This window comes from Ammodytes marinus (assembly GCF_949987685.1).
Source record: "Ammodytes marinus genome assembly, chromosome: 21".
Lineage (NCBI taxonomy): Eukaryota > Metazoa > Chordata > Actinopteri > Uranoscopiformes > Ammodytidae > Ammodytes > Ammodytes marinus.
This window is the reverse complement of record NC_137225.1, coordinates 881,205-907,631: the sequence shown is the minus strand read 5'-3', so window position 1 is coordinate 907,631 and position 26,427 is coordinate 881,205. Positions and strand designations below refer to the sequence as shown.

The following is a 26,427-nucleotide window of genomic DNA, read 5'->3' as shown; positions in this document are numbered from 1 at the left end:
TGAATGAGACTGCTTGGTTACATTACAACATTTCTGCAGGCAATTGGGAATTGCCTGTTTGTCATTTAGCAAATAAATTACTGCAAGTGAAGTGTTAATTATATAGCCTAAAGTAAACCTACACTACACTAAATATTCAGCATACTGATAGATTCACATGCTGTACCAATGACAAACTCCGCCGACATTAGTTGTGTTCATCACGTCATATCTATTTTTTTTTTTGGGGGGGGGCTAGCAGACAGTCGGCTAATTTATGCTCAGCTGTGTGGCGCTGCATGCATGATAAAGGCTACTTTATAACAGAGACAAATAAATGCAAGTTATAGCTTGGCAACTGAGGCTTAGGGGGCAAACAATACACTCTTGAGTACTTCCAACTTAAACATTTACTTACAGACAATGCGTTTAACAGCTACCAGATCGAAGGATGGCACGAGATTGTGGAGCTGGGAATCATCGCTCGACTGCCACATGTAGACTGACACTTCAAAATGGCTACTTCCTGTTTTATAGCAGGCTGCACTATCATCGAACACCACTAGGGGATTTAACAAACATAAAACCACACAGTGTCCAGAACAAGTATGCTGAATATTTAGTGTTGTTTAGGTTTACTTTAGGCTATATAATTAACACTTCACTTGCAGTAATTTATTTGCTAAATGACAAACAGGCAATTCCCAATTGCCTGCAGAAAAAGTAGCCTTGTGCCTTGTTGTAATGTAACCAAGCAGTCTTATTCATATGGTTGGTCTCTTTTTATTTACAAATTGCAGTATATTAGCCTAGAAAGGAGAGGTTAAAAAAGGAAAAACAAAGGGAGCTACAGCAGGCAGCCCAGGGGAGCAGCTCTCTGCTCTCCTGGATGAAAGCATCCACCAGCAACAAGGAGGACGATGATGAAGATGAGTCAAGACCAGTCATGTAAACTGTTCAGGGCCTTTTAAAGCTCAGATTTTAATGTTGAACTGTTCCTCAAATGTTACTGAAATATCTTAAAAGCTATCCACACATTTTATTTTAACTACGCAAAGTGGGTTGGTGGTACTAAATCAGTCATGAAGCTATATAAGCTGTAGAAGTACCCTAACGGCCTCCACACACATCCTACCTCTACTGCGCGTCTACCTCGCGTCTGCGTCTGACTTTTTGTCACTGACCGTGTAATCAACCTAGAGCGGGCACACATCCAACCTCAGACGCACTGCTGATGCGCGTCGGAGACACGTCTGCAGCGACGCTCCCCTTTACCTCAGGAGGCTCGCCTATTTTTTTCTGAGAGCCGCGCGTCTCTCTCGGGTCTCTGCTTTAACTGATAGCTGCGAGTCATATTCACTTCATACTGGCAGCTTTCGCTGTAGTTTCACCATTTCCTGGTGTGTCCCTTTCAAAATAAGACTTCCAACAAGCAAAAAAAAAAAAAAAAGAAAAAGGCAATGGGGCGCACGGATTACTGTCCAGACTCAATATTAGACTCAATATAAATCATATGCATCATAAATGACACGAAAGAACTTCATTTTTAATGGGAATTATCTATGAAAACTCTATGTAGAAAGATAGGGCTTTTAGAAGTAGCGCTGCAGCAGCAGCTGCTGCTGAGACGTTCCATGTGTGTCCGAGAAAAGTCCGAGAGACGCAGCAGTAAGGTAAGGCGACGCGCTCCAGAGGTAGACGCAGGATGTGTGCAGAAGCCGTTAAAATTATTTGGTCATTCATCGATAGAATATATTGTGCCCTTTTTTTTTGCACTGAGCACCTGCCCCCCGAAATGTCTGTGCACGCCACTGATTGTCCATGTGTGGAGTTGGACAAATATCACCAGCATAGGTGAAGCCATGCAGGAAAGAGGATCCCAAACCTGACTCCATCGATGTCTCGTAGGAGGTGCTGAACCTCAGTGAAGGGCCGTCTTGGGGATGTAGTCTGGGAACACGGAGATGGACATGTTGCGCAGATTAATCCGTTGTAACTCTCTCGCCTTTCTGAGGATCTCGTTGCAGTCGGTGTAGTAGTGAAGCTTTGCGACAATGCCGCAGGGGCGGCCACCTGGAGCAGGCTTCGGCGCCAGAGCACGGTGGGATCTATCAATTAGCGGCTCTTTCCCGGGCAAAAAGGCTTCCATCAGTAGCTTGGAAACGTTAGCTGCTGATGCTAAGTTGGGGTCGTCCTCCGGGACACTGATGATTCGGATATTCTGGCGGCGCGATCTTGATTCCAAGTCATCGCACTTACTTTCCATTTTGGCCGCCTCCTGTGTCAATTGGTCCACTTTAGCTTGGAGGCCCAGGATGTCATCAGTGCAGGTAGAGAGCAAGCTAGCAACATCCTGGCGGACAGCAGACAGACTGGAGGAGAGCTCGGTTTTGAAGGCTAGCAACTCGGTCTTGATTGAACTGAGGGTCTCAGCCGACTGCCGCGGCATCGATTCTGACTGAGGCTACATCCATACTCTCAGGCGGTGGATTCAGCAGAGGCGGAGACTCAGGAGAGGCCGAGGCGCGACTCCGTGCAACAGGCCACAGGTGAGGCTTAATGATAATCGTAGAAAAGTAAACCAAATGTGTTAAATAAAAGTTCACCAAAACTGCTGACCGTAGTGGGGGGAAAAAAAGTGCCAAAAAATAAAAAATTTGCAGGAGTTCTAGGCAACGTGACCTACATGTTGCTCGCCAAGCCGGAAGCCTTAGTGCATAATCTTGCGGTATGTCTGTGTGCCAAAAATGACGGCGAAGCACTCAATTAATATTGCTTAAGTGTAATAAGTAGTGCTGTCAGTTTAACGCGTTATTAACGGCGTTAACGCAAACCCATTTTAACGGCGTCAATTTTTTTATCGTGCGATTAACGCTCGTCATGGCCTAGCAAACGTTGTGGTTTTTTCACATGCTGTTGTATCAACTAGTAATGTTAGTGTAACGGGTGTGCAACAGTTCTTATCATGTATATTAATATCTAAGTGCACATCCGTTAACGGTGTGATCATCTGCGTTGTGTTCTGGGGGAGGGGGGGGTGTGAATGGATGGAAGGATGGGAGACGGGAGACTTGACCACAATGGAGTCTGGCTGTTCACATTTATTCGGATCTGCATGAGCCAAAAGAAAATAACGTGTCACTGCATAAACTGTCGTAGTCGGGACCAACATTCCCTCCTCCGCTCAGACAGTAAAAAGCATTCTCACGATGTATAAAATAATATGAAAATAAATAAAATAACATACTAGATTCACTTCACAATGTAAATATAACCATCATTGATAATACATAAAGATAAAACATTCATACCTGCATGAGCCAAAAGAAAATAACGTGTCACTGCATAAACTGTCGTAGTCGGGACCAACATTCCCTCCTAACAAACAAATAAAGGGGAAACACTGTAATACCCGGACGCACATGTACACAACAAAAACTCTCAAAAAGTGCATTTACTAAGTGCTAGCTAACAAAACAGCGCTGTAGCATGTTCACACACTTAATTCACAACACACTAAGTCACACATTAAACATTTTCATTGTACACAAAACGACCTATATGCTAAAATATGACGAGAAACACAACAAACATACCTCCGCTCAGACAGTAAAAAGCATTCTGAGCTTTGGCGCCGCACACACGTCACAAAACACGGACCTCTCTTAAAGCTACAGTACAGGTACAAAAACACATCAACGTAGGAACAGGAACAAATGTACCTAAACACATACTGGTACATTTAAATCAGCATTGGTGACATTTCAACACAACTAAAAAACGCTGTTTCACCCTGGTTACATTAGAACAACTGAAACACCACAAACTATACATATGGCTCGCATTTAAGTTACTGTCAATTCAAACGGAACATGTCCTACAGCGTAATTTCACATTAAAATAATTTAACTGGCAAAACGGCGAAACGTCAAGTCAATTCTGACTTTTATTTTGAAGCAGAAACCGGAACCTAGCACTTCCTAGCTCAGCTGCGCGACCTTCACTTAGGGCTGGGCGATTAATAGAATTTCGATTTTGGTTACAATTTTGGCTTCCCTCGATCATGAAAACAAGATAATTGTAATAAAACGGTTATTGTGCGGCACGCCGGGTCATGTGTAGTAAATGCAGCGCACCCTTCTGTCTCCACCTGCGGTCCGCCCCGCCCCCGCCCAAACACTGTCGCTTTCAGCGATTCCAGTGCAATTGTTTATTCAGCATAAAGTTAAAACGCTCGTCCAGGATGTTACACCGAAACACAAAAGCCTTGCGCGATTGAAGCAGCGTTTCACTCGGTGAAACGTGGTGTGAGTGAGACACTGTGATGGCGGTGGGTAACGGTGTCATTCCCTGTGAGAACTTGCCGGTGTGAGCCGCCGCGCAGAAAAGCTCTGTGGCTTTACGGGTAAAATGATAGTCGGGGATTCCTGCACGTTAACGTTGTTGAGGGGAAAGGCTTCCGCTTTCTGATTGCATTTCTTGAGCCTGAATATATTGTGCCATGTCGGCAAACTATCTGCGCGACAAGAGCAAATATACAGTGAGCCGCACCCCCTCCATTAGTTTCAGTCTACAGACAAAAAGTTACAACCAGCACCTAAGCACCAACCATCTGGCCCCACACATGAACATGGACACACGTTAGACCTCGTCCTCTCTTACGGTTTATCTGTGTCTAACCTGGAGATTTGTGACGATGCGTTTTCTGATCATATGCCTGTTTTGTTTGAGATTGTCTTATCCTGTGCTGACTCTAAATCTAGCGCCTCTGTTCAGAGCCGGCGTTTTTTTAACCCTTCAACTGCTGGTCAGTTTTCTGTGGCTTTTGACCAGCTCTCAGCCTGCCCTGTCTCTGCAAATACAGAGGAGCTTAGCTCCTGGTTTAACTCCTCCTGCCGAACCATATTAGACTCTGTGGCTCCAGTAAAAAATGTGCGGCCCAAGTCTAAACCTGAGCCCTGGTTTAATGAGGAGTCTCGTACAGCTAGACGGGAGTGCCGCAAAGCCGAGCGGAGATGGAAGAAGGACAAGCTGCAGGTCTCCTTCCAAATATTAAAAGACTGTTGGTGCTGCTACCAGGACACGGTCAAACAAACCAAACAAAAATACTTGGCAAACCTCATTGAGTTAAATCGTCACAACCCTCGTGTATTATTTAAAACAATTGAAACGGTTCTTAATGCCCCACAGCCTGTCAGCTTGGAGGCATCCCCTGAGACCTGCAATAGTTTCCTGGACTTTTTTATCAATAAAGTTGCTACTGTAAGGGCTCTCATTTCAGCTCCTGCATCGGACCCCTCTGTTCCTGTTCCTTGTTCTGCAACTCTTGAAATGTTTGAACCGGTGTCATTATCGTTTTTAGAAGACCTGATTGGCCACATTAAACCATCAGGCTCTCCTTGTGATGTGGTCCCTCCTGTCTTTTTAAAAACAGTTTTTCCTTGCATAGGACAGTCTGTCCTGGCCATTGTCAACAGCAGTCTGTCCTCTGGTGTTGTCCCCCAGTGTTTTAAACATGCTGTGGTCCAGCCCCTACTTAAAAAACCTGGCCTTGACAGCAGTGTGTTGGCAAATTTCAGGCCTATCTCTAAGCTGCCTTTTATTTCCAAAATTTTAGAAAAAGTCGTGTTCACTCAACTCAAGTCGTTCTTAGATGAACATAATGTCATGGAGGTTTTCCAGTCAGGTTTTAAAAAACTGCATAGTACCGAGTCAGCTTTGCTAAGAGTGTTCAACGACATCTTCTTGGCAAACGACTCTGGTGAACATGTTATTTTAATCCTATTAGATCTAACGGCAGCTTTTGATACCGTGGACCACAACACTCTAGTGGCTCGGTTACGCCACCTAGTGGGTGTATGTGGTACTGCATTAGGCTGGTTCAGGTCATATTTAACCGGCAGATCCATGAGTGTGAGCCTTGGAGACTCCAAATCCAGCTCTGCTCCACTGCCATATGGGGTTCCACAGGGGTCTATTTTAGGGCCCCTACTTTTCTCTCTGTACTTATTGCCACTGGGATCCATCCTGAGGAAGCATGGCATGTCTTTTCATTTTTATGCTGACGACAGCCAGATTTACGTTCCTTTAAATAAGAAAAATGCCTTCTCCCTCGCACCACTTCTGGCATGCCTTGAGGACATCAAAGCTTGGATGGCCCTCAACTTTTTAAATTTTAATGAGAAAAAAACGGAAGTGATTGTGTTTGGTCCCAGTGGCCTCTGTAAACCCCCCCCTGTTGACCTCGGCCCTTTGAAAGAGTTTTTAAAGCCAACAGTTTTAAATTTGGGTTTTAAGATGGACAGTGATTTTAAATTGGATCGGCAGATCAGCTCTGTGGTAAAGTCCAGCTTTTTCCAAATCAGACAGCTGGCAAAAGTCAAACCGCTCCTGGCACATCAGCACTTTGAAACAGTAATCCATGCCTTCATTACATCTCGGCTGGATTACTGTAATGCACTTTATTTTGGAGTCAGCCAGACTTCTCTTGCACGTCTCCAGTTGGTGCAAAATGCGGCCGCACGCCTGCTAACTGGAGTCCGCAAGAGGGAGCACATCACCCCCATCCTGGCCTCCCTTCACTGGCTGCCTGTGCACTTTAGGGTTCTTTTTAAGATTCTTTTATTTGTTTTTAAATCTTTAAATGGATTGGCCCCCTCTTACCTCTCTGAGCTTCTTCACCCCTATGCCCCTGCACGGTGCCTCCGATCAGCTGATCTGCTGCTTCTGGAGGTACCGAGGTCTAAACGAAAGCTCAGAGGGGACAGAGCTTTCTCAGTTGCCGCTCCTAAATTGTGGAACGAGCTCCCCCTCCATATTAGACAGGCCCCCTCACTGCCCATTTTTAAAACACGTCTTAAAACCCATTTTTACTCCTTGGCTTTCAACCCAGCATGAGACCTTAATTTTGTTTTAGTGTCCTATGGTGTATTTTATTCATTGTGCTTATTAGTTTTATTTGTTTAAATTGTTTTTCCTGAATTTTAAATTGTTGTTTTGTTTTTAAATTGTTTTATCTGCATTATGTACAGCACTTTGTTTCAGCTGTGGTTGTTTTAAAGGGCTTTATAAATAAAGTTGAGTTGAGTTGAGTAAGCATGGACTTCGTTTAAATAAAGCGTCTAATTTGATCAGCGCTCTGATGCAAATTCTGAAGTCTGAACATTACGGTGTCAGCTGTGGTGTAGTTTTTTTTACAGCAACTCAGCGTGCACTGCAAAAAAAGAGAAGGCAATAAGTCGATCTTTTTGTAGATTCATAGCCTACCTCCTCTTATAAGTCGAAGTACAAGTCACAATCACATCCCTAGTAAAATATTAATTTTACTCTTTGATTCGAAGGTTTTACTGATTATTTATTTTGTGTGGCTTTTTAGTTGTAGGCTATGTTTGAGGAGCACAATTGGGAGTTTTGTTTATGTAATGTTGAAAGAATTGGCTGAATTTTCATTTTGGTGCATCCCTACAATGAATAATCATCTTTAATAACCGTGATTACAATATCAATCAAAATAATCTTGATTATCATTTTTGCCATAATCGAGCAGCCCTACCTTCACTAGTCTTCCGTGTTGTGACTGGGACTTCGCGGGAAAGAACAGAAAAGAAAGCCTGTCATTTGCAAAATCCTACTTATAACCCTGCGCGCGCACCAAAACCTCCGTGAATGTTAGTGGCAGCCGCCAGTCATTAATTTTCGCTACGAAGCCTCGGCTGCAGCAGCACCATGGCAACCAGTGGCGGACTCTGACTGTTTGAAGGGCAGGGGCGAAAAAATAAAAAGGGCACATTATGGACAACATGGGGCCCCACCAGCGGACACAGTGGCTTTTCTAACTTGATGGTGTTTTGTTACCCCAACAGGGCCTTAAAGGCAGCGCTGCCTGGAAGGTCCTATCCCCTAACCTTAGCAAGCGCTCCCTTGAAGGTCCCATTTGGGGCACTTGTTACATCTCCATGTAGCCCTTAAAAAAATTGTTGGGCTCATGCAATTAAACGGGGGGTCTGGGGGTCCTCCCCCAGAAAAAATGTTGCTTCAAAGACACTGTTTCCCCTTATTCTAGCGACTTTATAAACACCAAAATGAGTTGTTCACATCATTGTGCACTTTCACATTTTAGCCAAAGAAAGGAGGATGTTATGATAGCTCGAAGGTCGGACCCAAAAGCAGAACAGACTCCAGGTAGTCAGTATAGAACAATGTTTATTTAAGGCAGGCTGGCTGGACACTGGACGGCAGATTAGCGTGGCGAGCTGAGGCAAGTGGACATCCGGAAATCCGCAGGCAGGCGGGCAGGAAAGACGAACAGCGGAGGCAACTGGCACGGAAGGAAAGAGGAGCGGAGTTAGTACGAACTCCAACTGGAGGCAGAAAGAAAACAACAAACATGATATCCTGGTCTCGGGTAGTTACCGCTCTGGTACGTAGTATACTCTGGCGCTGAATGACTGGAGTCCACAGGTTAAAATAGGGAGCCCTGATTAGCCCAACGATCCACACCTGGAAACAGCCTGTCCTGATTAGCCCAACGATCCACACCTGGAACAGCCTGCCCTGGAGTGCCACCACGCCCACATGCCAACAGGGAGGTACCCACATGAAACACAAGAAGGAGAGACAGACAAGGGAAAACACATAGAGGAGGAGGAGAGACTGCCGAGCCGTGAGTCATGACAGAGGATGCCTTGATGCTTTCATCTTTACTAACATTTAAGTAAAAATTTGGAGAAAATTCAATGTGCCGCTACCGTACAGTCTTTGACCGCTGACAGCCAGCTACGGAAACATTTAAGGAAGTTTTCCTTCATGTTGAGGTGATAGCTGACTATTATCGTCTCTCTTGCATGAAATGACCTACCTTTGAATGATCTTGAACGCTCAAAAAATGTATATACATTTTAAACGGATTATGCAAACTGAAAATATTAAGTTTTTCTAGCTTTGCATCTAATTGCGCTTTTCCACTATGGGTACTGACATACTCTTAATCCGCTTTTTGCTTAGTTATCCAGTGGAGATTTGAGTACCACTCGATGTAGCTGTTTGTCATAGCGACGCCACATGAAAGCAACGCCTCTTTCGCATTCCCCGTTCGTCAGCTACCAAGGAGAGGAACGTCTGTACCTCAATAGCTAACCACAACATGTTTTTTTCGGTTTGCCATATTCTTGCTCCAGAGTGCACATCATCATCATTTAGGCCTATTGTATGGAGGGGCAACCTAGGGCACTCATTAATTTTTGTTCACGTGTAAAGGGCAGCTATAAGGCACTTTCTCTCATTTTCACCACCATAGAGGGCACTTTAGCACACTTTTTCAACCATGGGGGCACTAGACGGGCAGAAGGGCACTAGAAGGGCACCAGACGGGCAGAAGAGCACTAGAAGGGCACTATAAGGACCAGGCGGGCAGAATGGGACTATCAGGGCACTAGAAGGGCACTGGAAGGGCACTAGGGTACTATAAGGGCACTAGAAGGACCAGGCGGGCAGAAGGGGACTATCAGGGCACTAGAAGGGCACCAGATGGGCAGAAGGCCACTAGAAGGACCAGACGGGCAGAAGGGGACTATCAGGGCACTAGAAGGGCACTAGAAGGACCAGGCGGGCAGAAGGGGACTATCAGGGCACTAGAAGGGGACTATCAGGGCACTAGAAGGGCACCAGATGGGCAGAAGGCCACTAGAAGGACCAGACGGGCAGAAGGGGACTATCAGGGCACTAGAAGGACCAGACGGGCAGAAGGGGACTATCAGGGTACTAGAAGGGCCAGACGGGCACTAGAAGGACCAGACGGGCAGAAGGGGACTATCAGGGTACTAGAAGGGCACTAAAAGGAACAGACGGGCAGAAGGGCACTAGAAGGACCAGACGGGCAGAAGGGGACTATCAGGGTACTAGAAGGGCACTAGAAGGACCAGGCGGGCAGAAGGGGACTATCAGGGTACTAAAGGGGGCACTAAAAGGGCACCAGACGGGCAGAAGGGGACTATAAGGGCACTCATTAAGGCACGTCATTGAATTTTCTTGTTCTAGAGGGCACATCATCATAATTTATTGTATGAAGGAGAACCCTAGAGGGCACCTAATCATGTTTTGCACGTGAAAAGGGCAGCCAATAAGGCATTTCTTCTCTTTTTCGCCACTCTTGAAGGGCACTTTAGCGCGCTTTTTCATCCATTGAGCCTCGAGGGGGGGTGGTCCTATTCCCTTCAGTGAGAAAAACCCCAGGTACTACGGTAATAAGGTATGTCCTTAGTGTTTTACTTAGTGCTGATACGTGGGTTTCGTTTCAGAAACATTGATAGACAAGCACCTCCAACCAATAGCGCAACGAGACAAGCAGGTCCAACCAATAGCGCATGGAGTGACGCACAATGTGCTGGAGAAGGAGGCTCACTTCTCGCGTTGTTCTCTAAAGGCTGTAACATACTCCGCGAGAAGAAAGAACAAAGTTCTCGGTGACAGAGCTGTGAGAAGAAAATGACGTCATTTTCTTCTCTCAGCTCTTGTTTAGCTGTTCTCGCAGCTTGTTCTCGACACATTACCCGGGCCGAACTTTCTTCTCGCAGCTTGTCCGAGAACTACTGTGTGATTGGTCAGTTTGAAGTCAATGAGGAAAGCGAAGTGAAATCAGCTGGCGCTACTGAGTCAAATTTCCATGGTAACAATGCGCCGCGGTGAGGAGTTCGGCAGTTGAGTTCTCGTGAAGTATGTAATGTCAGACCAGAAAGAACTTCTCGCAGCTCTGTCACCGAGAACTTTCTTCTTTCTTCTCGCGGAGTATGTAACAGCCTTTAGCCTGTAGTGGACGGAGAGTAACGCGAGAACATACCCCGGAAACAGGAGAATGTCTAGTTTCAGACGATGTTTTCATTTCATTTCTCAGCCGTTTATTCACAGAGATATTAATAAAAATATGCGCGCACGCGCGCATTCACGCGAAGTCGCGAGTCGACCTCAGAGGGTTAATATACCCTATGTTGTTTCATGGTTTGGTTTTTAAATAAAAAAAATAAGTTCCAATATGTTTGTTAATGCTGTTCTAGGGGTGGGGTGCAGGGGGGGGGGTCTATTGTTATTTGCACTGAATTGCAAATTATGATATTTTAGAAGAAATACACTGAATTCAGTGTATTTCTTCTTAAATATCATAATTAGAATGGGTGTGATAAGAGCATTAAAATGAGAAAAAATAATAGGACAAAAAGAAATCAAGGGACATTCAGGCTAGAATAAATTAAAATGCGATTAGTTAACTATGACATTAATGTGATTAATCGCGATTAAATATTTTAATCGTTTGACAGCATTAGTAATAAGTCAACAAGCTAGCCTAGCAAGAAATGCTGATTACACACGCAGGTGACCAGCTAACGAACTACTGTATTTGATAGCATAATGGTGAGTCAGAATAACAACATACCTTATTATTATCACCGGTACTCAGCTCCTCTAGTTTGCAGTCAGCTGCTTTGGTCATTCAAGAGGAACGCCGTCGGACAACTGCAACTTCAGTGAAGAGTGTTGTTTTTTTCTCCTCTGTGCGCGTAACAGGCGTCCAAATGAACCAATGAGGTGCCCCCCCCCCCCCCCCCCCCCCCCCCCACACACACACACACACACACTGGCTGCTGCGCCAGGCAATCGCCATCTGCTGGTGGACCTGTCTTACTGTACCTTAACTACAGAATTAAATTTTACAGATCTCTGCGGGACGAATTGGACAATATTACGTAAGCGCACAAGAAGCGATTTGCAAATATGCAGAGCCAGTTTCACGTGTAGAAATGGATCCGTAAATGCGTAAATATGAGTTGAGACGTATTTGTTTGGGGTGAAACTATTTTTAAAACATTATTTTTATGTGGAACTAAAATACACATTTACAGGATAAATTCAACATATTTGCAACTATTTTTTTTATTTGTGTGGATATAACTTTACAAAACACAATTACTCACATAAGAATTATTGCACCACTCATTTGTAAGATTAATTCTACAGATCTGCAGTGGTAGAAGTTGGACAAAATTATGTAAACATGTAATGTGGCTCACAAACTCACAGGAGGCAATCCATAAATATGCAAACCCTGTTTCACATGTAGAAATGGATCCGTAAATGCGTAAATATGACTTTGTATTTTCAGAATAAGTTCTACATATTTGCCAAAAATTACAGGTTTGTGGATGGTGAAATACGTGTGAATCATGATACCTGTCAATTGGATTCTGTCCTTTTACAAAATTGTTTTGCTTTTACAGATAATAATGTCCAATAAATTGTTCCATACTCTTTCATTGCTCACACGCTTGATGCAAGCACACCGCCAGTTTCTGCCCGAAAAAAGCTAGGTGGACACGGGCAAAAAAATACATTGAGACAAGGTTGGTAAAGCCAGTCTATACCGGTGCCTGCCTGCGTGCTGCCTGACAGCCATCACCGTCTGCAATTAATGCCACAGCACATCAAGTTATTTCTGCGTCAGAGCATTATGGCAACAGCTGAGTCTTTTAAAAAGGAATCCATGCGGAGCTGCAGGCGGATCAACAGTTTACTTGATGGCATTAATTCGACACGGTGATGGCTGTAAGGGCGTAAAGGCAGACACCTGTTTAGGCATTTTACCTTGAGAGAGAGAGAGGCTGATTAAAGGGTAACGTGCATAGGGCACACAATTCCGGTCCGCACGCATTTAATAGGCCTACTCATATTCTCTCATACTTTGGCTTTTGTTGACACAACATTGGTATGGAAAAGGATTACAATTTTGACTTTACGCTTGCCCCAGTCTTAGTGAAAAAAAACATAAACCCAGTTGGTGCGACTGGTGTAACTGTTGGATCAGATTTAGAACACCAAGTTACGACCAGGTTTACGACCAGTTGGTGCAGCTGGCCCCTGCAGGGGATGCACTTTGTACTCATGCCAGCATCCATCTTTCTGCCAATCTGTCCATCCAACCCCTCTTTCTTATTCATTTTTTTTTTTTAGATTTCTTTATTTAGAAGGGACCGCGCACATTAATAAACATGAGCACCAAAGTTCAACATGTGAATGTGCCAGATTTAGCCATGCAGGCTCATTTTCACCTGTAGTCCCTGTTAAGGGTTAAGTGGGGCGCCCTTGGTTAGCATACTCTTATGGAGCACACCCATTGGCACAAGATGTATGCCAGACCCGAATATGGATGAGTTCGTCTTTGATTAGCACAAGACTTTGTCCAAACCAGTATATGTGTGGGTGTGTCTTTCAGGATGGGTGTGATTTCTGGATTCTTTCTCAAGCTGCAGCGATACCTGGTTGAGCTTGGGTGTGTCAGAGTGTGAACTAGATGTCTCAAACAAATCAAGTCTTCATTTAGTTGTCCGGATCTCTTTTTGACTTGAAGAAGAATGTTTGTCAGTAAGTACATGATGAGCCTTATTGTCACTTTGTTTTGATAGAAATCATAGCAGAATATTATCAGCATCAGCCAGGCTTTTGTGTGCAACTAACGTGTATGCCCTTTTTACCGGTTGACTAGTATTGAGCAATGTCTGTATGGTTGTGCTGAGTTTGGGACATTTTGCTCCTCTATGATTATCTAAATAATTTTCGATTGATCGATGGAAGAAATGATGGGGGGAGGGTAATGGGGATTCGTCTACACATGCCTGGCAAGGGAGGACACTGTTAACTTAAAAATTAAACCCTATTGCAGATGAGTATTATAAGTTTCCCAAGCTGTTTCAATTTTAAAACCGAACTATTTTGAACAGTTGCAATTATTTAAGCTTCTCCAAAAAAATTCATATTGTCCTTGAGTATGGTCCCACCTGTGGCTAAAAAAGACACTTACCCCCTGAAAAACACATTCTGCGTCTACCTCTGGAGCGCGTCGCCTTCGGTTACTGCTTCTGAAAGCCCTGTCTTTCTACATAGAGTTTTCATAGATAATTCCCATTAATATGATGCATATGATTAATATTGAGTCTCGACAGTAATCCATGTGCCTCATTGCCTCTTTTTAAAAACGTTTTTTGCCACATTTTCGCTTGTTGGAAGTTTTATTTTGAAAGGGACACACCAGGAAATGGGGAAACTACAGCGAAAGCTGCTGGTATGAAGTCAATATGACTCTCAGTAGAGTATTTCTCTATCAGTTAAAGCAGAGAGACCCAAGAGAGACATGCGGCTCTCAGAAAAAAATGGGCGAGCCTCCTGAGGTAAAGTGTACCATCGCTGCAGACTCACGGCCGTCGGCAGTGCATCCGAGGTTGGATGTGTGGCCGCTGTAGTGTGATTACACGGTCGGTGAAAAATAGTCAGACGCAGACATGCAGCATAGGTAGGATGTGTGTTTCAGGGGTTACTCCTACCTTTTTGAAGCTTTGTATTTGTCATTTAATCAGAAAAATATATCAACTTGTAAGATAGTATGTACAGTTTACATTCTGATGATTCATGCTGTTCTCATTTCTTTGTATCAGACACAATGGCGTCATCAACTCCTCTCTCCAAGGCCAACACCACCTTCTCCCTGGATTTGCTTAAAAAGCTGAGTGATGAAGATAAGACTGGCAATCTCTTCTACTCTCCTTTCAGCATCTCTTCAGCCCTGGCTATGGTGATGCTGGGGGCCAGGGACAATACAGCCACACAGATGTCAGAGGTACAAGGCGCACGCGCACACACACACACACAGTGTAGAGTAAAAATCTGACAGGTACAGTTCTCACGTTAACACACCTATTTTGGACCAAGTTGTTGATAGGGGCACACATTTCAATGTAATTGCAAGTCAGAAGTGGTTCAACTCCCTTTGAAAGAAGTGGTAGTGTGGTTATCTTTCAATAAGGTGTCCAATTCTGATAACTTTCGCTGGTATTTTAAACAAATAATTTTTAAAGCATAACCCCCCCACACCCCAGAGTGTTCAGTTGCGGCGATGAAAACCTGTTTGTACATGCAAGCCTGGGTGTGTATCTGTTACCTAATACTCTGCTGTAGGGAGGTTTTCTTTCTAAAAAAGATTGCATTTGCAATGCTTTTTTAATGCTTAACCTGTGTGTGTGTGTGTACAGTGTACACACACACACACACACACACACACACACACACAATTAAAGACACTTGTAAAGCACAAAGGTTACAGTTCTCACGTTAACACACAATGTGGACTAAGGTGTTGATGTAGGCACACATTTAAATGGAATTGCAAGTCATAAGTGGTTCTTCAAGGTGTGGGCCACCACACTATTGCATCATCACACCAAAAAAAGGAATGGCTTCAGGTTTCAAGTTCATTCATGTGCACATAGTGTTATAACACATAATGGTGTTATGCTGTAGATGACAGGACAAGTTTTGACGTCAGACTATCTGAGGTGTGGTAGGAGAGGGTGCCAGGTGTGGTCGCTGTAAACAGATCACAGGGATTATCGACACAGCTTAAATGGGAGTGGCATGTTCCTGTCTCAAGTACTCAAGTAAAGTTTGAAGTTATTTGTACTTGACTTTTTCCATTTTGTGTTGCTTTACATTCTTCTCTACTCCATTCCAGAGACAAATATTGTACTTTAAACTGCAAACACACACGCATATAGTATCACATGTGCTACAAGGGTGCCCTATAGGGTAAAAACAACATTTCATTTATGCCGTAAGGTCACACAAGAGGGGGACCTGAGCTCCTCAAATGCCCCAATGATGTGACTTAAGGGCAAAAAACAGTGTATCTCATACACACACGCATGCATGCACACGCACAAACACACGCTCTCACTCTCTCTCTCTTTGTTGTCCATCGATTTCTATGATGACGTCCACTTTTAACCTTTTTGTAAACATTTTAAATAAACAAAAACATATATTCTCACTTACTTACTTGTTCCTTATCCTACTCACTGGCTACCACAGCCCAAACAGCACAGCCACCTTCAACAGACCCAGGCTCCGCACAAAGCAAGCTCCAGATAGTGTCAATGCTGACCTATCCTATCCTATACATGGCTATCACAGCCTAAAAACAGCAACACCACCTTCAACAGACCCAGGCTACATACAAGCAAGCTGCAGGTAGTGACAATGCCCATATAACCCATTCCCCTTGTTCCACATCTATGAGATTTAATGTGGCTATATAACCCAATCCTAGACCTACATAACCTCTGACAAGTAGGACATGTAAATGTGTCAGTAGACACCGAGGGCTTCACAGGAGCTTTCCTCCTGTCCCTCTTCTGCTGTCTCCTGGCTGTCCTGTCCTCCCCCAGCTTACGGGTCCCCTCCTTACACACCTGCCGCCATGTGGTGCGGTCAGCAGCAGTAACTTCCAGGTCTTCAGGGTTGATGTCACATTTCTGCACACACACACACACACACACACACACACACACACACACACACACACACACACACACACACACACACACACACACACACACACACTCAAGCAAAACAGTGATCATTTTGATAAGACCATCTACCATTTGCACCCACAGGTCCTCTGCTTCCCTGAGGCAGAGCAACCGAAGCAGGCAGAAGAACAGACGGACAAACAGACAGAGACAAAGGCGGAGACAGAGGCGCAGATGCAGATGGATATGGAGGAGCAGACCGAGGAGCCAGGCCCCACGCCAAAGCAGGCAAAGATGAAACCGCAGTTGCTGACGCGGAGGCAGATAAGGACGCAGATACAGCACTCCAGCAGACTTCCAGATTATCTGCGCAAGGTGCCAACATCAATGCCAGAATATATATAGAAATTATGAGGAAATCTGAGTTCTAGTATGTCACACTTAATTTCCTGCTGCTTTGAATGCTAATTTAGCATTTTAGAATCTCAATTCAAAAATGTGAAGGGTGATGTTAAGCCTCAAACAGCAAAGCCTCATTTCCACTAATCGAAAGGCCTTCAGTTTGTTTGAGTACGGTACGGCAAGCAGTTGTTTGCGGTTCCACTGTCAAAAGTTGGGAAGTGTACCAAATGAAGTAAACTGTGCCCCACCTATTTTTGTCACCCTTTTGTTGGGTTAAGAAGCTGTCCCAAGAGGGTAGAGCAAAACACTGCAGTCCATCACAGAATCATCAACTCCATGAGAGAGATTAACCGCCGCGTATCACCTCGGCAAGAGTGAAGAGTCTTGTGTTTTGAGAAAAAGGTTGACGTGCTGTTCTTTAGTTTATTGTATCACGTTCTTCTTTTCATTGCGTATTAGGGATGGGCATAATTAATCGATAATTGCTCGTTAAGAATATTTTCGATCACGTGAATTTGTTATCGATCATATAGCGTTGTGTTGCGCAGTACCAAAGACTGTATGGGCAGCAATTAAACATCCTACCAGCAGGGGGAGATACTTAACTAGTAGTAGGAGACAACAGAACAGGCTCAGGCAGCAGCCTGCAAGCTACCGTAGATGTCAAAACATAAACAGGAAGAAGTTAAGGCGAAGTTTGGCATCGGAAAGGTCCATGGGACAGCTTTAGAACCGAAAATAACTAAGTTCATTAAGCATTGTGAAACCTTGTATAAGTACAACACTTAAACAAACTGAATTATGTACCACTTGTACATTGAAGCCTACATCCGACCCTGTTTAACGTGTTGCGTTAGCACCGCTAGCATTAGCGGCTAACTTTAGCGTCTATGCTTTCCTACTTCGCCTTCATCAGGGAACTAATTTGCACATTTTAGATGATGATTAGAAGTAACGTTAGGTCCTTTACCACTCAGAGAAACGTGCCGTGTCCTTATGCAGTCTTTGGCAGCATCTTAGGAGGCGCATATGTGTTTAAACTTTAAAGGTATCGTATCATTGGCTCCTTGTTGGCTCATAGCCTCGGCTTTAACCAGCGCCGCATTTTATTATTATTTTATTTTTTAAAGTTGCCTTGTCTTAATAGATTGTTGTTTGCCTAGAAGATCTTGGAATAAAGATGTTATTGAGTAAAAACCTCTTGTATACAGTCTATGGTAAAAACTAGGGGTGTGCACGTGTACACGTGTAACCGTTTAGTAAATCATAACCGTTTAGGAAAAATCAATAAACGAAAACCGTTTTTTTTTTTTTTTCTTCAAATTTCAAAGTTTTTAAATATGTTCTGGAGACACGCGTTTATTGATTTTACATCACTAATAAACTAATTGGGGAGGATAAAAGCTAGTCTGCCGAGAATCTGTCTGTCCCTCGGTGAGTGTGTGTGTGAGTGAGTTTGTGTATTGGCGCAAACACACACATGGGGAGTCGCCGTGCTGGGGCTCGACTCACAGCCACGGAAGAGTGATGAAAGATAACCTAAAGATTAAAGTTACCCGGTTGACGTGAACTACGCTCGTAAGTAGCCCGAACTTTATAACACCTGTTCAACATGCATTTAACGTGGACATGTAGAAAGCGATAGGCTATATTAATCAGGAAATGAATGAAGCGCGATTATGACGGCGAACGTGTGTGTGTGTGTGTGTGTGTGTGTACCATGGACCTATTATAAGAGATGTGTAAACGAGCGTAGTTCATGTCAATTGTGTGTTTACAGGCGAACGAATGCGTGTGTGTGTGTGTGTGTGTGTGTGTGCGCGCGCGCCTACAAGACGGCGGGGGCACGAGGACAATGACGTCACGGTTAACCGTGTACACGGAAAAAAATTTGTTGTGTACACGGTTAGGCATTTTTGTAAACGTTCACACCCCTAGTAAAAACGCTGTATTTTGGATGTTCTGTTGGCATTTTTTAATATGTAAAAAGATAACGATTACTCGATAATTGATCGTTAATTTTCCCAATGATCGATCAATGAAATTTCTTAAAATGCCCATCCCTATTGTATATAGTTTAGCCCACCAAGAAGTTGAAAAATGCCACAAAATAAACAAAGAACTGCGTGCAGAAATTTTACTCTAAACACAGGATGCTTTCGCCGAGGTGATTATACAAGGTGTTTTATTTCTCGCAAGGAAGTGACTATTCTGCCGACCAATCAATGTACTGCAGTGTGTTGCTCTACCAAAATGAGGTACAGCACAGGTTGCTTATTTTGGTACCGTTAGCAACTTTTGACAGTGGAAACACAAATTAATGCATGTTGTACTAACCAAACCGCAGATCTATGGAGCAGATGGAAAATTCAGTGAATTGACCCACCAACAAAAGCACACAACTATTTGTTTTAGGTCCACATTGTATTTGACAGTGTAAAATGGCATAATACTGGGCAATACTGCTTTCATTTATATATATTTATTTAATACTTTGTCATTTTGTATTAGTGTTATTAGTGTGAAGGCTGTTGTTTGGTCTGTTTTGCCTCTTTCCATATTCTTTCTAAAAAGTGTTGTAAAATTGGTCTTCTGGAAACTTCAGGATCGTGAAGGTAATTTGATTAGAGTAAATGATGAAAATCATGAATCAAAAAGCATAGACAGGCATTGATTTAACAATAATAAAATGGCAAAAAGTGAAGAATGACAATGTAAGATAAATGTCATTGATAAAATAGCTGTTACTTGCTGTGTACAGTGTTAGCTTTACTGCGGTTACTAGTAATAATGGTTTTTCCTTCTATGTACTGTAGCATTAACCAAGGTTAATGATGATTTTGGTGTCTATTATATTCCTTTAATATGTAAGCTGACACAAAGCCAATTATCCAAATACAACGCAATACAAAGTTGACTTTCATGGGTCACTGGCTCAGAGTGTCTTTGTAACGCACATCTCTTCTCTGGTGGTTTGCAGTGCCTCAAGACAGATGTCCATGATAGCTTTGCCAAACTACTGAACGAGCTCAACAAAGCAGATGCTCCATATGCCCTCAGCCTTGCCAACAGGCTGTATGGGGAGCAGTCCTATCAGTTTGTCAAGGTGTGTTTGTGAGCCTGTTGTGCTCAGCATGGATTCATTAAAATGGTAAAGGCCGAATTCCGTCAGATGCCTGTCCGATCCTTCTCCGCTCCGCCACAGCATCGGAGCTGTCAGGTTTTTACTTTAGTCAGTGCGTGAGCGTCCACTAGCTCCGCTGCACCGTCTCTCTGCTCCGCTGCTGCTCCAGCTGTCTGGTGAATTACGCACTGCTTGTATTTTTGCTGGATGCCGGAGCTCGCCGCATCAATTTAGCACAGAACATATCGAGAGAGACAGGAAAACAGATGCCGACAAAACAATAAAACATCCGGTTAATTGTCAAAATAAGACACTCGGTGTTCACTGCAGGTAACAATCCCAAAACAGAGACACAAACAAGCATGTCCACTGTTCTTTTACTCGTTCGGATGGGAATAATAACCTTTCATGCGTTTGTTTTGTAAATACTACACAGCATCATATTATCAAGCGCGATCGCCCATCACTTTTTATTACCGCAAGAACTCCTCGGTCTCGCGACTCCGTGCCCGCTCTGAAAACGGAGCCGGTGGGTGTTGATGTGGGCGCACGGAGCAAAACCGTTGGACAACGCACACGCAGCCAGTGGAATTCCGGGGTAAGGGATGGATTGCACTGCAAACCTGTGATTATTTAGGTTGTGTGGAAAAATGCCTGTGCTTGTGCTGTTCTGCCAGATTAACCAATGTCCAAAGAACTGATATTAAAGGCCTCTTGTAATTTAATAGTAATCCTTGAAGTATCTTTTGCTTGTAAATTTGTCCATGTGAGTACTTAACTGGGGGTTTATGATTCCAGGATTTCTTAGCAGAAACCAAAAAGCACTACAACGCTGAGCTTGAGTCTGTGGACTTCAAAAGCAGCGCAGAAGCGGCCAGGGTTAACATCAACAGCTGGGTGGAGAAGCAGACTGAAGGTAGATCTCACACTCACATATATTATAAAGTATTATATACAGTATATTATAGCAGCTTTTCTGACAAAAGTTCTCCTGTTCTAAAACTAAAGGTTCATGTGGCCCATTGTTGTCTGTGTTTCCACCAAGGCCTGAAGTCCCAGGAAGGTTATGCAAATCAGTTTAATAATTTGTATTTATGTATTCGAAAAATAAATTGCAAGTGGGGGCAAGAGGCCTTGGGACTGAAAATGGGACCAGGGAATTCAGTTGAGCAGCCTGGAAACTGCACCAGGGTGATATAGGGGGCTTAAGGTGGGGACCAACCACATTGATGGGGTCAGGCTTCTGGTCCAGTTTTCTCACAAAACAAAATTGTCCGCTCTTGCCGAGAAGATTACACATAATTGTGTGCCGTACTATACCAAACCAAACTATTCAGTTTAGAGGAAACAAGGCTTAGTTAGACTATATTGTACTGTTAATTTGCTATATTCATTTTAATGTTTGGTGAACTTTTATATGTTGCAATAATTGTACTAGTGTTTTGTGCAGCTCTTTATTCCTCTTCAAACAGTGTAAGTACCTCTAAGAGAATCAGAGATCAAACTTTGCTTTTCGCATGTCTCTGTCTTAATGATGAAGGCAGTGTTCCTTACAATTCCCCTAGAAAAAATCAAGGACATCTTGGGCAAGGGTGTGGTGAACGACAAGACAAAACTGGTACTGGTCAATGCCATCTACTTCAAAGGGACATGGAACAAGCAGTTTGAGGAGGATTCTACAGTTGATGCTCAGTTTAAAATAAACAAGGTAAAACTGCACAGACACAGCACTAGATGGAGAAACATAGAGGAACATTGGCATTTGATTTAGCCAAATGGGAATTTACAATTTGGAAGTGACTGATTGTATATTGATCTGCTGCAGCTCACAGCGTCAGATAAATCAGGTGAAAATGAAACGTCTGGTATGCAAACTGAATTAGACTAGAAAAAGCTATTTTAGTCTTTATTATTTCCTCACTGAAAAGATGCCTGGTGGCCACACACACTTAAGATAAAACATTAATTGTCAATTTAGCTGATCTGGAGAAAAAAAAGCTGTGCCTTTACTTGCTCTTACTGATCCCAGAACATTTGTGGAGTACAACGTTACATGTATAGTAATTTGTTGACTGACTCATCAAGGAAAGTGATGTTGTGTTGTTTCCTGTTGTCTTTAGAATGACACTAAACCGGTGAAGATGATGTGCCAGGAAAGTAAATTCCCTCTCACCTCCATTCCTGAGGCCAACTGCCAGGTAAATGTCCACATTTTTCAAAAATGTTGTTTGTCTGCCAGGCGATTTGCTGTTTCAAATATGATACACTGATTCACCATGATCCAAAAAACAATAGGTTTCATTTTGGCGATGATTGAAAACCTCAGACTTAAACTTTCCACAGACGTACCTCCATAGACATCTGATAATCTTTTCTATCGTTTTTTTTTATTGTTTTACTGACAGATCCTAGAGATGCCCTATAAAGGGAATGACCTCAGCATGCTCATCTTCCTGCCCAATGACATGGAGGACAACACCACAGGCTTGGAGAAGGTGGGACACATACAGTAAACAAATACTTTACAAAGAATTTGAAACAGACAGACTTATTATTGATATTGTGTTTACACCAGCTGGAGATGGAGCTGACATATGAGAAATTTATGAAGTGGACTCGTAAAAACAAAGTTCAAACTAAGGTTGAGGTGAAGCTGCCTCGATTCAAGATGGAGGAAAAATATGACATGGGCAAGGTCCTGAAAGCAATGGGCATGGTTGATGCTTTTGACGACACAAAGAGCGACTTCTCTGGTGAGACATGTGCCATAAAATAACCTGTATAATTTTTTTTTAAATAGTGCTCTATAGTAATAGTAATATATCACAAGGACAGATGGAAAAAAGACACATACAGGAATGTCATTTTATGAAATATCCAAAATGTCATGCTTGAAATCTAAACAAGTGTGACGAAAACAAAAGTATTGCAAAATATAACGTAAAGTAGCTTGTGTTACTCATTTGGTTTGCCTGGTAAAGCAACTGCCTTTCTGTCCTGTGCTGACAGGCATGTCCCCCTCCAACGATCTAGTGCTGTCAAAGGTCGTCCACAAGGCTTTCGTGGAGGTCAACGAGGAGGGAACTGAGGCTGCTGCTGCCACTGCTGTTACTATAACCGTGACTTCTTTCAGTCCTTCAACCCCATTCATTGCAGACCACCCCTTCCTTTTCTTCATCAGGCACAACCCCTCCATGAGCATTCTCTTTGCTGGCCGATACTCTTCCCCTGAGTGAATACCACAGTATGTCTGTATACACTGACAGATTGGGCATAGAGATGTTAAGCGTTGTTTCCACTGAGCGGTACAGTTTGCTTTGGTATGGTACAGCAAGCAATTATCTGCATTTCCACTGTCAAAGGTTGGGAAGGGTACCAAAATAACCGCACCTTGCTGTATCTATTTTGGTTAACTTTCGTTGGGTTATTTGTGTTATCACCTCAGCAAGAGTAAATAATCTTGTGTTTTAGAACAATTTCACTATGTCCCGTTCTTCCTTTTCATTGAATTTATTCACAGGCTACACTGTGTCCCGTTGCTAAGATGTCACAATAGTTTTGTAGCTGCCACGGCCATCGGCATCCGGACATATAACCCACCTACAATTCCGTACCAAACCAAACTGTACCACTCAGTAGAAACGAGGCATACAAGGTCCCACATTAGAGTAGGAGCCTCAAAGGCAAAGATATCCGTTTGGTCGTTTTGATTCATTGTGGTAGTTTTGTGTCTCTCTTTGAGTGTTTAATTGACTTCCAAACAAGAAATAAGAAATGTAACCAGTCCCTTCACACACGGCTCTCTGACCCATTGGGCTCCCATGCCTGTGCCCAGTTGGCCCGTTTAATAATACATCCATGCCGGGATCAGCATCTTCATCATATTGTAGCTACCATATTTTTATTTGCTTTGCTGGAAAAAAGGGAAAATCACTGCTATGGCCAGTGTGTGTAAAATCCTCTAGTTCTCATTTGTGTTTCTGTCCTATATTTCAATACTATTATTTGGCAGGAAAGCCTTTGAAAAACCTATGTTAATAGATTTAAAAAAAAAAAAAAAATAGATGTTACACAAGTGGTAAATTTTACTCTATTTCCATCTAAATCGTGTATCCACTATCTTCTGTATGAGCCATACTGCTTTTTCATGGGCCTCCTTCCCAGTTTGCAACTGGTAATAAGGATTCTAAAGCCCAGTTCAGACCAAAGATTCGCCTCGCAACGACTTTCAACGAGACTGTTTTAAACGTTGCGGGGGAGAAGTCGCTGCTGTGTGAACTGCTCGTTGCAGCGCGTTGCAAAGAGTTGCAGAAAATTAATTTAGTCAAATCGCCAGGTCCAGTTTTAGAACGTCCAGGCCAGCTCGTTGCGTGGCAAATCTTTGGTCTGAACTGGGCTTAAATCAACTCAATCATTTAATCAATCTCCTTGGTGTGAGTCAATGATAAAAGTAGACATAAACTCTTATGCCAACTCAAACTACAAGTGGGTCGTTCAACCCCTTTATGTGGTTTAGCAAATAAGAATATGGATCAATAAGCAGGAAACAAATGACTTATGAATGACTTATAAATGAACATTATTATAAAGTGTTACCCATTTAGGATGTCATCATTCATCCACCACAAAACCAAAAGTGTTGCAATTGTTCCCTATAGATGTTCATTGACCGCTGTATTTGTGCTAAAGCCCAAATTTGATCTCAAATTGAATGAACTCCTCAATGGTCTTTTCTTGTGATTGAGTATAACTTGTATACTACTGTTATACCGCAAGCCCCGTATTGGAACTGCTACTACACAACGAAAAGAACAAAAGAAAAGGCAAACTAAGAGCTGATGAGACGAAGAACAAGTTTAGCTATACTCAACGAGTCCGCTGGTTCGAAGAGCCCCTTCTCCAGCTCCCATGAACCGCCAGTCTAGTCGTACGATATCACGTTCAGTAGTGTGATAGGGAAGGGAGATCTTTCAGTGTAGTTGTGAAAGCTTAAAAATGAAGAACTGTTCAGTGAGTCTAGCTATGCTTGTTGAATGCTGATCCTCCTTGTGTCTTTTGCAGGTGTGTGTCAAACAATCTCCTCCACCTGCCCGGCTGCTGCCAATAATCAAACAGTCAGTGTGCACCTGCGTGACGTCACATCCTGGCGCTAAGGTGCTGGGAAGTGAAGTCTCTAACATAACAATCATATGCATAGCTACAGCATGTCAACAATCAGCTCTAGTAAACAAAAGGAATACAAATAGGAAAGGACCCTAAACATGGCCGTAACAGTATCAAATAGATTTTGTCATATACAGCATGTTTTTCAATGCAAAATGTTCCCCCCAATTATACAGAAATAATATGATTCTGCTGAAATTCACTCATTGAGTCTGAGCAGTTCACAGAGTGTAATGTTTTAAAAGCAATTTGCCTTTTCCTGAGACTGGATTTTATATTTACTGCATTTTAACACCTTTTTGTCAAAATGTAAAGTGCAATTAAATGTTCTGTATGTTGCCATGATCATGTTCAGCATGGAGTATTGAAAATAAGTTTACATTAGGGTTTTACTGAATGCACATTGTCCCTTTTTGTGTAGAGAGAATAAAGGCTGTGGTATGAAATAGTGTGTCCAAATGGTATTTCATTTTATAAATCCTAGTCTTATGACTGTAGTTTTATAATGGTACTGAACTGCATTTTCTGATTAAGCAAACAAATTAGAGAAGATCATTGAATTGTTTCCATAGATCAAATGAAGCCCAAGCCCACTGAAGGCTAAATTATGGTACTTCTAACAGGGTAGGCATTTTCAAATCAGATTGTTCAATTTACGATAATCAACACAAAAGCGGAAACTTCCATCGTCTCCACTGTCCCAGATGTTCTGTCCACTTTAATTCCTTCCTTCAAAGTGAGAGCATTGTTGCTTACATAGATGACCTGGGTGGCAGGGTGCCCCGTTCCAGCTTGCGGACCACCTTTGCCACCATAACATTAAAATGTTTCGATAGCGGTTCAGCAGGCTACAGCATTCACTCGCAAACAGGCCTACTTACTCTACATTGCCCTTTGACCAAAGAAAGCCCCAGCACCATACTTGCAGGGCAGGTCAAATCCTAGTAAGTTCTCCTGAAATGGCACATTAGCCACCAGATGTTTTGCTATCAATGCCAGAGAATCAAACTGACAAGAGTGCCACCTTTCTAGACACAAATCATGTTGCCCCACCATCTACTAATAGGAGGGAGTTTCACCCACCTGGTGCTACAACATACCCCTTAACCCCCTGTTCACTTGCTTTATTAGCTATACCTGTACGATATAGTACGATCCAATAAAACTGCCTGGCCATAAAGTCACTATGACTTTAGTGATAAACTTCTGACAAAGAAGGAAATAAATGTGCAATGTATTGCTGTGAGCTGTTGAACAGCATTGCAAAGTATTGTACAGATGCACAAAATCACGTCGCCACTGAATGTATCCTTATTGTGAAAAATAATAAAAATGCAGTTTTGTTCATTTGGTGATTTCAAAGCAAATATTTGCATTTACCTTGTTTACATTTTTTACATGTCAATGAATTGCCTA

General features: G+C 42.9%; 1 protein-coding gene across 4 annotated transcripts; it reads left to right on the top strand.

The window, feature by feature from the left end:
* Window positions 1-13,227: 13,227 nt before the first annotated feature.
* Window positions 13,228-25,457, top strand: LOC307267825 (leukocyte elastase inhibitor-like). 4 transcript variants are annotated; one of them, XM_080050248.1, is made up of 11 exons: window positions 14,162-14,311; window positions 14,454-14,635; window positions 16,467-16,697; window positions 19,705-19,830; window positions 20,647-20,764; window positions 21,393-21,556; window positions 21,969-22,046; window positions 22,254-22,343; window positions 22,424-22,601; window positions 22,858-23,092; window positions 24,910-25,457. In XM_080050248.1, the coding sequence occupies exons 1-10, from the start codon at window positions 14,245-14,247 to the stop codon at window positions 23,082-23,084; spliced, it is 1,461 nt and encodes a 486-aa protein (XP_079906374.1). In that variant the 5' UTR covers window positions 14,162-14,244; the 3' UTR covers window positions 23,085-23,092; window positions 24,910-25,457. The 4 variants fall into 4 exon arrangements, with proteins under 4 accessions (XP_079906376.1, XP_079906374.1, XP_079906373.1 ...); XM_080050250.1 differs by lacking the exon at window positions 14,162-14,311 and adding an exon at window positions 13,228-13,386 and having other exon boundaries at window positions 22,858-25,457; XM_080050247.1 differs by having other exon boundaries at window positions 22,858-25,457.
* The last annotated feature ends 970 nt before the right edge of the window (window positions 25,458-26,427 follow it).

Bases quoted from the DNA above. Each gene is read 5' to 3' on its own strand.
- LOC307267825 (XM_080050248.1), top strand. From the start codon at position 14,245: ATGTGTGGCCGCTGTAGTGTGATTACACGGTCGGTGAAAAATAGTCAG. The intron at 14,636-16,466 runs GTACAAGGCGCA...TTGCACCCACAG, and splicing joins CAGCCACACAGATGTCAGAG to GTCCTCTGCTTCCCTGAGGC. The intron at 19,831-20,646 runs GTGTGTTTGTGA...TTATGATTCCAG, and splicing joins AGTCCTATCAGTTTGTCAAG to GATTTCTTAGCAGAAACCAA.